This window comes from Spea bombifrons, chromosome 9 (genome assembly GCF_027358695.1).
Source record: "Spea bombifrons isolate aSpeBom1 chromosome 9, aSpeBom1.2.pri, whole genome shotgun sequence".
Taxonomy (NCBI): domain Eukaryota; kingdom Metazoa; phylum Chordata; class Amphibia; order Anura; family Pelobatidae; genus Spea; species Spea bombifrons.
In genome coordinates, this window is record NC_071095.1 from 16490691 (window position 1) to 16501745 (window position 11055).

At 48.0% G+C, this 11055-nt stretch overlaps 1 protein-coding gene across 1 annotated transcript; it reads right to left on the minus strand.

The window, feature by feature from the left end:
- Window positions 1–282: 282 nt before the first annotated feature.
- On the minus strand, window positions 283–9283 carry ARHGAP30 (Rho GTPase activating protein 30). The gene is made up of 12 exons (XM_053475523.1): window positions 8927–9283; window positions 6361–6463; window positions 6093–6237; window positions 5697–5779; window positions 5487–5594; window positions 5126–5253; window positions 4135–4282; window positions 3851–3948; window positions 3612–3689; window positions 2962–3477; window positions 2376–2734; window positions 283–2261 (listed from the first exon to the last, which is right to left on the minus strand). The coding sequence occupies exons 1-12, from the start codon at window positions 9030–9032 to the stop codon at window positions 717–719; spliced, it is 3417 nt and encodes a 1138-aa protein (XP_053331498.1). The 5' UTR covers window positions 9033–9283; the 3' UTR covers window positions 283–716.
- Window positions 9284–11055: the final 1772 nt, after the last annotated feature.

The following is an 11055-nucleotide window of genomic DNA, read 5'->3' on the forward strand; positions in this document are numbered from 1 at the left end:
AGAGCAGGACTGGAATCAAGGAATCAGAGGTTCAGGACAGAACATACAGAAACCAGAAATGGACCACAGCAAGACACGGAAACAAAAGACATGCAGCTCCGCAGTCTGAGCAGAGCGTGACAGTAGTCCTCCGTAGTATGTACGTTTACTGGGGGGACCGATTGTTCCTTTAAGTCATCCTTTTAGTGGATGCGATACTGACGCTTCATTTACCATGCCTATTTTCAGTGTTCACCATTGAGTAGGTTAATGCAGTCCGTGAAACACAACATAACCATGAAGTGATTTGGAAAAAATGAGAACACTTTATGGATGATTTACATTCAACGTTTTAGTGCCCAATACCAACAAACAGCCAAGGAGTAAATACCAGAATACGCTGCAACGAGTGCGGATTACCTCTTGGTTCTCTTATGGGCAAATTCCAATGGTTATAAAGCTTTAATGAGTTTAGCGCTTGCTCAGAGCTGTTTCGATAATCACAGATTGGCTTATAGGAGTCGGACTTACGCTCTGGAGTTTACTCACTCAAGGGAGAGTGTGGAGGAGATCTGTGGTTTTAACCCTCTCACTTGGTGGTGGTACAAATTAATACAGCGAGGGGATGTAAACATACATGGGATAGACATACGGCTCCTGAATCTAAGACGAGACCAGCGCCTGAGTAAAATTTGGGACTACATAATTATGGCGGAGCTGAAACCCAACTCGCTCGGTTATAGCAGGGATCTTCGCTGGTGGTGGGAATGCTCTGATGGTTCATCAAAACTCAACTGTTTGCCGATTCTTGGGAGGCTCATTCTGTTCCTCGCCGATTGTCCCTGTGACTCCTGGGTTCCTTGCTCAGCAGCGGCCGTGTCACTTCCTTTGTCTGTAGCTTTGGGAAAGTTTAGAGGCACCGAACAGCTAAGCGGCCTGTCTATTCTGCTTCCTGATGACTTCAGGCCTTGTTTGTGGAGGTGAAGAAGCTCCTCAACCTTTGTACTGTCCATAGCATCGTATGCGTTGCCGAAGCAGTAAGTCTGCATTCTCCTAACAGGATGCTGTGACAAATGACGCTCTTTAGCAAGAGCGACGGCGGTATCGAATGATATACTTCCGCTGCTTTTCCAGCTAGAACACCTCTGCTTTTTAACAGAGTCGTTCAGTTCCTCTGCGGTCTCTGCCGCCGCCGGCGGCCTGGTGTCCTGATTCGAGCAAAGTGCCGAACCGACATGAATTTTACTCCTCAGAGCAGGTGGCAGCTTGGCAAACTGTGGCTTCGGTGGCACAACAGGAACTGATTTAACCTGATGCACTTTAGCTAAAATGCTGGTAATCGTCATGGATACGGGTCTGTCAGAGCGCGTCCCCGTAACACGTTCACTGCGCTCCGGTTGAGGCGCAGAGATGTTTGGCGTCTTGAATTCGTGTTCGCAAGCTGTTTGGGCGTCCTCGGGTTCTGCGTGACCCGTCGTGTCCACGCGTTGCACGGATTTATCTTGTGAGGCTTGCGGAATGCTTTCAGGATTTTGCAATATACAAACTTCATGAAATTCAGCCTCACCGTTACATTTGAACATATCCACTACGTCGGCACAATAGCCGTCTGGAGACACGGGACTCTGCAAGTCATCATTATCAGCTTCCTGGCCTAGAGCAGCCGGTACTTCAGAGGAACGCGCTCCGTCGGTCTGGGTGGGAGTTTGTTTTGTATCAAGTATGTCAAAGGACTGAGAATGAGGGTTCATTTCTGGATTATTGTCAGACGGTACAACATTTCCCAACTCAGAAGTATACACCACGTCCATATTTGCATAATCTTCCTGATACAAGTCAGGTGCACAACGCATCGCTGGACATTCGCCCTTTTCCACTGTGAACTCGGTAAGTGGACTTATCTGCGCTTGTGTCTCTGTTAGTGACATATCGTCGAGTTCTTTCTCATATTCTAAATTCGCATTTAAGGAGTGATCGAAAATACAATACTCCTCTTTACTCTGCTGCTCACATTCTAAACCAGATTCCATTTCTTGCTCGTTTGGGGATTCAGTAATTTCTGTAACCGCGTCTGATTCAGCAGCCATTAAGAATTCAGAAGGCGACCCTAATTCTAAAGGACTGAGCTCGTCGCAAGCGCTCAGATAAATGTCTTCGGAAAGATCTTTATCGTCCCCCGTCTGCTCTTCCAGGTCCAAGCAACCAGTTGGAATGAAATACATCTGATCTTCATCTTCTGTAAACAAATCATCTGGAGGAGGCTCCACCGAGAATTCTGCTACCTATTAGAAGACAGTAACAGATAGATATTTCTTTTACCTCGCAAACGAACACCGAAACATTGGCCAGATCGTTACCACTTGGAGTAATACGAGGACGAGGTTTGGAAAACATACCTGTGTGATGTCCATCTCATAAGCACTCCCGAGTTCCTCCTCCATTATTGCGATGTCTCCGGGCAAAAAGCTCGAAATATATCCTGACACTTGAGTCTCATCTTCAAAAGCCTTAAAATCCTCGGCGGTCTTCGGATCTACATTTGTGTCCTGATGGTCTAAGAAAGAAAACGTATCCTGAACTTCGAGTGAGAGCCGGTCGTCTTCCTCCTTCGGAGGCACGATCTCCTTGGTGACCTCTGGCGAGGCCGGCGAGTCATTCCCCATCGCTGTCTCCGGTATGATTTCCGTGTCCTGGATCTCCGCGGAGACTGGGCTGTTCACCATCTCTGAAGCCTGTTCCTCCTTTGATTGGATATCTGCAATGAGAAAATATTTAGGCTTAATTGTATTTTTGCAGAATGTTTTTTTTAATTTTCCTTCTTAAAAGGACACAGACGCCATCAACTTATAACTTTCAAAACATTTTGTTATTTTTTTGCATGTAGGGTTCTCAAATAAAACAGAAAGTACGTTCTAAGTAGGTTTCCATAAATAAAAAAAGTTTTAACGGCCAAATTATTTCAATTCTGACAGAACAGCTTACCGTTTTCTTCGTTTACGTCCACATTGCTCTCAGGTGTGGGCTTCAGATTTGCTAGAAAAATGTCAAGTGTGTCGTCAGACCTGCTGTCGTCCCGAGGAGATGACTTTTCCGAGTTGTACAGGGGGCCGTAGTTTAGGCTGGGGCACTCCATTCCTCGAGTCAGGCGGGATAAGTTGGAAGTGATGTGAAATGGAAGAGTCACAGAGAACGGTCCAGAGATGTGAACCCCAACGCATTTTTCTGCCCGATTCTGAGTGCTCTTGGGCGACCTCGTTTGCGAATTCCCCACAGCAGATGACCTCCCGGCTTTCGGAGTCGTTGGCTCTGACTTGGCCGAAGCCTCCTCTTCGTACTCAAAACTATTTTGAGCCGTTGCGTCCAGTTGGGAGGCTTTTCCATCGGCTCCTAGGAACGCATCCTTTTGTTTGGACGGAGAGCCAAAGCTGTCCCTTCGCACCGGGATCAGAGATTTTGGAGATCTGTTTCTAGCCAGGCCGCCATGCCCAAAATTCAGACCTGCGGGATTGGTAATTATTCATTACAACACATTCGTTTGGAGACTAATGCCAAGTACATTGTATGGTGAAACTATGAGCTATAATCTTATAATGCTCTATTCCCCGGCCCCCGCTGAGGATTATTTGACATACCGTCGGCCGCGTACGGTGCAGAGCTTAGCGAATCCATACTTTTGGCTGGCCGAAGAGTCATTTTATCAGATTGAACTTCTAAAAAACAAAAGACAAGGAATGGATCATCTCCACTTGTTTGTGTCGACCCCTGAGAGGATCGAATCGTCGTCGTGAAATCTGCTGCTTATTGGAAATGAGCCTTTGCCATAATCCACGAGTTACGTCCCGGTGAGCGGGGCCGCGGCGCGCAGGCTCACCTTTATCACCGTGTTTGTTCACCTTTCGCTTGGAGTCGCTGGAACGTCCCAGGTTGAAGATAGATTTCCATTTTCTCGCTTTTATCGATCCTTTCCGCCTGTGAACAATGCGACATGTGACAGGTTCTCATTCTTCACGCGCGTTTTCTGAGCTAATTTCTCATTGCTGGATATTTTTTACACCAGATGTTTGAATGGTTACCATTGGGAAAGCAGTAAATAACATCTACTATAGTCACGTCGATCTATAAACACGAGAAAAGTGAGAAACAAAAGCCTCTTACTTGTGATCAGAAATGTCTATGATGGTGTGGTAAGGCCGCATCTGCGGAGGCCCGTCCCCGTGGTTCAGGATGCTGGGTATATTGTACGAAAGGGAGCGGAAGTAATCTTCAGGAGCCGTGGCTGCAGAGTTTGCTTCCATTCCACTTCCTGCACCAAACACAAATACCTCGTTACCCTGGGGGGTCCTTTAGGCCAAATATCATCAATTTGCACGTTTTGTTACAGACCTAAACCAGGCAATGGCCGTCTCCGGGGGTCTCATTAAATCGACGGTAACCCATAGTGCCGCCCGGCTCGCTGTGATAGCGGAATTCTTTCTTCCGCCTTCCCTGTCGGCCATTACTGGAGATTTCTCCATTATAGTTTAGGGAGGTTTAGTTACTGGTTTGCGGGGGGGGGGTTGGTACTGAGGGATGGTTACAGAGAGGTTTCAGAGATAAGTATTTTATCCAGTATATGAGTGTCCGAGCAGCTTTTTGTTTTGTGAAGGTACGTAAGATGGCGTCTTTAAAACCTTAGTACATAATTCTGTGAGTGCGCCAAATAAAGAGGGGATTCATGTTTAAAGAAACACGAAGCAAACATGGGGAATACACACACTTATACATACACATGCATTCTAACACACATAATACACAAAGGAGACCAGAATCTAACACTAGAGGGTCCTAGACAGAAGTTTTCCTTTAATGAGAGGAAGGTAGATAAGTGGAACAGCCTCCCAGCAGAGGTGGTAGAGGGTAATACAGTGAGGGGATTAAACATGCATGGGATAGGCATATGGCTCCTGAATCCAAGACGACACCAACGAATGATTAAGATCTGAGTCTTTACAGCAGGAGAAACGCTAAATATGTGTAAGTTGGGGTAACGGTGAGAGGGGTAACTGTGTCCGTTACTCATACCAAATCAGAATATATATATATATACCTCATATAACCAAAGAGCAACTGTTAATGTTTCCAGAAAATAGAATAAAAAGATCTTTACCGGCAAGTGGTTCGTCTCCAAACAGCTGGTCTACGTGCGTCAAAATGAATTCCACCACAATGGACTGTATTCGGACCTCCATGAACGCCGCGGTCCCGCTAAACCCAGATGCTTCAATGTCTTTAGACCTGGAACAGAGGAGAAGTCGGGCAGGAGCTCAGCTTGGGTTTGGAGGCGTTATAAAGCCCCCGGCTCCCAACCGAGCTCATTTTAAGCCCAACAAAACGTGAAGAGGTCTGCGGCGGATGCGCCCCCTCGTCTAATGTAGGAGAAGACTGTATCAAGATGGATTTTTCCGGTTTATCATTTTGATGGAGGTGTCATAAACCCCAACATACCTACAACGTGCAGGAAATCTCACCTGAGCAAGTTGGGCGCCCAGACTATGGCCAAGTTGCGCGCATGCATGTTCGTTTGGGAGCTGAATGAAGCCATGCGGACGAGATGTCTCATGAGAAACTCCAGGGTCCTGCGGCACACGCGTACACCTTGTTTAATATGCATCGAGGGACAGCCATACATACAGACTTCGTATGAGACCCAGCCATGACTGCTCAGAAAGCCACCCTACCTGTAGTGAGGACGCGGGAGCTCCTTCAGAACATCCTTTATTTTTACCAGGCGATCTTGTTCCAGCTGTATGGCGATGGCATCCTTCATTAGGAAACAGTTTGACGTAAACGGCTCATGTTATCAGTAGAGATCATTAGACAGACTTTACTTATTTCCTAAATATATGGACGATGGCACCCTCTGTGACAAACCTGATGACCTGAAATGGGTTCAGTAATGGTTCTAGGCTACGGTGTTTGGGCAGCTGGACCAGCGCAGACTGGCGAGTGTTGGCGATAGCCGTACTCTGGGCTTTTCCTGGAGTGTCTGAGATGTTGTACAACGCCGCGCGTATGTCATGCAATAGGGACGCTGCGTAGTAACACGGGAGTAATGGATAAAGAGCGATACATACGGCAAACTTGTCGTACAGCTGGTACGTGAGCAGCGGGTTCGGCAGCTGCCTGAAGTATGCTTTGCACAGAGAGCTGACGCAGTGAACGTCTTGCAGGTACGTGTCTTTATTCAGGTCCGGATTCCGCTCCATTTCAAACTCCTGTCTGAGAGTGAATAAAGGACACGTCACCCTCTGTGTCACCCGCACATCGCTGCACATGTCTGCCATACCATGAGACCCGGCGCCCCCTGGGTATCGCCACTCGCCGAAGAGGAACCTCACTCACCGTAACTTCTGCACGTTGGAGGAAATCCCGCAGAGACGGTAAATCCCATCCACTATTCCTTGTTCCTCCACAAACTCCGTGCAGCATTTCAGCACCTGGGGGACTGATTGCAGACAGCAGCATTACCTGACGGTCAGCGGACGCCTGCCGGGGCTGCCTGCCGGGGCTGCCAGCGGTCTGGACTCTGCATTCACAGTTACAGCAAAGAACGCCTAACGGACCACTTTGCACATGGGACTGCGGGCAGTCAGAAGACAGCATGGAATTTACCCCATCGGGAGTCTCTAGGGATGATAGATGTAGTGCAATGGTGCAAGTTACAATTTAATAAAGGTAAATGCCGAACGGAAGCAAAGTAAAGTACCCAGAAGGCCCGTTTGGAAATATCTGACGTCCTGCACACTCGACTGGAGCCGCACCGCGGGCCTCAGTGACCTCAACGCTGAAAGTCATAGAATACTATGAACGGAGCCCCATCCGGCCCGTCTAGTCGCCCTCTTCTCCCGCTGTAACGACGCAAACCTGAACATCGATAGCTTTCTATTCCGTGCACTAGATTAATTTATACCACATCTGATGGGAGGCTGTTCCTTTTATCTACCAACTTCTCAGTAAAGTACAGCTTCCTCATTTTGCCTCCACTGAAGCCCAGTGCTGTTTGGACTAAGCAGCTTTTATTCTTTGTGTAATGATGGTGAGATTTGGGGTTTTTTTGGTAGCAGTGCGGGGAGTCTCGCCCCATGACTGCCCTGCTTTGTCGTCGGTGCCGCGCTGTCAGAGTTTGGCTTTATAACTTTATAATAAAGACTTTCACTTTTGTGTGTAGTGGATGATATACTGGGCGTCTTGTGCTTCCCCGTAGCACCAGGCGCTCTATGTTTTTGAGCAAAACTCTACCCGTCCCGACTTACATCAGCCGCATGTTGGGCAGGAAAAAGCACTGAGATGGAGATCGGCACCAGCTGGAAACCATTAATTTATTCTACACAATATTTGGGTTTTTGTGACATCTTGGCCAATTGTGAGAGCTGATTTCACTTCCTCTATAGCAGAACAGGCCAGTTCCTGCAGCACCGAGTACACTGTCATCAGGAGATAATAGGCACCTAATATACGAGTTTAGGGCATTAGATTAACAGCAGATCCGTTCTGGATCAGCGGTGGATCTTGGTCCAAGGCTGACCACAGACGGGCGCCCATCAGGGTCTCGGCACGAGCGACCTGCTTATATTCACGCATAAACATAATTTGTTTGGCTTCCCGGGACTCAGCATCACCCTCCAGCAGGTGGCCCAAGTTACCAGGTCTTAGAAGGCTCTTAGAACCAGGTCCATACAGACGACTGCAAAGACCCAGAGCGCCCAATGATTGTGTGCAGGAGTTACGGCGCAGGAGCTACGGTGCAGGACGGGACCTGGTGCAGGGGGACAGCACACCCCCGGTGGGCATCTAGGGTTGTGCAGCCACATACCAGCGCCCTGTCATAGCAGCAGATGAAGATAGAGCTGAACTGAACTTGGAGATATCCTGCAGGCACCCTGGAGTAGGCATGAGACATAGCACTGGAATCATGTGTAGGATGCTGCAGGCTGAGAGTATGGAAGCTAAACAGAGTATATTGCAGAAACATAAGCAAGGGACAGGGAGACCAAGCAAGAAACATAACAGACAAGATATACATGATACAGGGCACAACAGGGAACAAGACAAGGAACACTCAAGACCTGACATGAACAGGACACCCCGCTGCCGGGGTTACAAGACAGGACACCCCTCTACCGGGGGTTACAAGACAGGACACCCCTCTACCGGGGGTTACAAGACAGGACCACCCCTCTACCGGGGGTTACAAGACAGGACCACCCCTCTACCGGGGGTTACAAGACAGGACCACCCCTCTACCGGGGTTACAAGACAGGACACCCCTCTACCGGGGGTTACAAGACAGGACACCCCGCTGCCGGGGGTTACAAGACAGGACACCCCCCAGGTTACATCACAGACTGACGCATAAATACAGGAACTAGCCTAGGACTATATGATAACTATCGGAGATTCTGTCACATTTTACGGCCATAGTATGCTTAGCCCACCACTACACCAAAGTACTCCAATGACCATGGGTCCTAACGCTAAAATCCTGCCTACAGAGGAACTAAACAAACCAAACATGGACTCCAAACACATATCAGAGAGACATACCTGTAGACTGCAGACTGAGACAAACAGAACAAATGGGTGAGGCGCACCTTATAAAAGAAACAGAGCTGACGCAAAGAGCAGAACTGGAATCCAGGAATCAGAGGTTCAGAACAGAACATACAGAAACCAGAAATGGATCACAGCAAGACACGGAAACAAAAGCAAGACAGATATCCAGCTCCGCAGTCTGGGTAGAACACGACAATGGCCCTGGTCATCATGGCTGACTTTTTTGTCGCACGCAGGCTATAAATAAACGCTAATTACGCTAAACTTCTCTAAATCTTTTTATAATTACGTGTTGGGGCGCCTACTGTATAAACCCTGATCTCTCCTGTAACTACAGATGGTGTACAGACAATACCTTCTGATCCAGACACCTGCAGGTGCTCCAGCAGGTCACATCCAAACACTTTGTCCTTGCTTGCTTTCTTTTTGACCTTCTGTCTTGCTTTCATTGCGAGAGACATTAAGTCCTCGGACTCACCCACCTCCGACCGCTCCTGCGTTAACCAAACTAAGAAGGAGTCTTGTCTGTCTTTTTTACGGAAGAAGAGCGCAGAGTATTATGGATAGAGATCATTTCACACGAAGCTCGGGGCTTAAGATCGTCAAAGCCACCTCAGCCGCTCTGTAGGTCGTGGAGATGGTGGACGTTGTCCCGACGAGGCCAGTTTTATCCCTCATGAGTGGCCGTGAGATGCTTAGACACCTGTCATCCTCCACCTTTCCACACCTTTACTTACACAAACGAGAGCTGAGACTTAATTTGCACAGGAAGCGGTTTTTGTAGAGGAAGCAGCCGCGTTACAGAAATGATTGCTGCCCCTGACGTGGAAAGCGTTACCCCAGCCCCTTTTTTTGCTCTGAGTTCTGCGATCAGAACGTTAGAGGAAGCCCGAGCTACTGTCTTAAAAACCACATCCTGTTCATAGCATCACCCAACCGCACGCGTTTTCACAAGACGAACAACAAGTCCCTCTACAAACATGTCTTCATCCATCAGGATGGCCCAAGACGCTGGTGAAGTGTCTGACATATGGTTCATGCACCCCAAAAGCAAGTTGGACTCAATCCTCTCCTTCCTTTGTCCATCTACTAATGGGGGCCACCATCTTACTATCACTCCTGGCCTTGTGTTCCGCCAACCCAAGACACTTTAAGTCTTTCCTTTAAACACAATCCATAGAGTATTAAATGTTGCAGGTTTTACATGACATTCTGCTTTTCACCAACTGGTAACCTGGGTGCTGTGACTATATCGGGCATATTGCCGTGTGACGTGTTTAGTGGCATCTCTCGTGCTACACACGGTGCTCCATGAAACCCACCCTCCCGCATGGATTTAGTTCCACTGAACCTTGAACGCTGTGAAATCGTCTGTAGAGCCAGCAGCAATAAGCGGCTCCGAGAGTCAATTAACCACATTCATAGAAAGCAATGGAGCTGGATACATCTCTGCTGCTGGTGGCTGATACTAACCCCCAGTGCCCGTATATCACACACTCCATCTTTACATCTTATGCTTCTAATTATAAACCGGGCTTTAGCAGTTTAGAACCGATATTAGTGAAATCAGCCCTTCAGAGGCAGCACTGTGAGACGTGGCTTGGTTGTTGTGCGCTTTGTGGAATTGGAGGATGTCACGTTTCTTTGGTCGTCTCACTGATCGAGCACAAGGCCTATCCAAGGCCAGGAGTTTCTACCTAAACCCGAACCAGAGCAGAGACAAACACACATCTAACGACCACCGGCCTCTTTCACGTTTTTGTTTATTTGTAAAAATGCACCAAACAGATCTGCCCAGCAATGGTATCCGTCCACGACCCGAGAGAAGCCACCTGAGTGACAGCAGAAGTCCTTCAAAGGATCGAGCGTCCTCTCTCTGATCCGCAGACCCAGCCAGGACTAGTGAGAGATCTCAGTGGGGACACCGTGGCCACGTTTCCAGTGCTCTTCCTGGAGCTTGCACTGGTTTGGCCAGCGCCTCCAGTCCATTCCCGTGATCTATACGCGATCTGTACGTGGTCTGAGGGTTAATGATGTCCATGGCAGAGCGTCCTGAAGACCCGCTACGGCCGTTTCGTGTCCTGCAGGTACGCGGCGCCGGACGCAGCTACGTTGTTCGCGTAAAGGGACACATTTCTGAGAAAATTTACGTCCAATGTTCAGTAATTAAGAAGCAGATCCCTGGTTTGTGCCTGAATATGAAATAACTACACTTTATGTACAAAGGCATGGAAAACACAGAAAAAAAAAATATCTTGCAGAAATTTACTAATCACCTATTTACATGCATCTTCCCCAGGATCAACATGAAAGCCAAGTCTGCCCTAATATAAATAGGAATATTTATAAAATATATACATCGCATATAAATAACGACTGCAGAAAGCGCCATCGGGGGGATTCTACACCTCGACTTTTCTTTATAAAACATTCAGACCGTGTTTCCGGGCCTGTCGACACCTTAATGCAGAACACACTTCACAT

Excerpts from the sequence above, each read along its gene's own strand:
- ARHGAP30 (XM_053475523.1), bottom strand. The coding sequence starts at position 9,032 with ATGTCTCTCGCAATGAAAGCAAGACAGAAGGTCAAAAAGAAAGCAAGC. Across the intron at positions 6,238-6,360 it reads TCCAACGTGCAGAAGTTACG|ACAGGAGTTTGAAATGGAGC; the intron begins GTGAGTGAGGTT and ends ATTCACTCTCAG. Across the intron at positions 3,690-3,850 it reads GAACAAACACGGTGATAAAG|AAGTTCAATCTGATAAAATG; the intron begins GTGAGCCTGCGC and ends TTTGTTTTTTAG.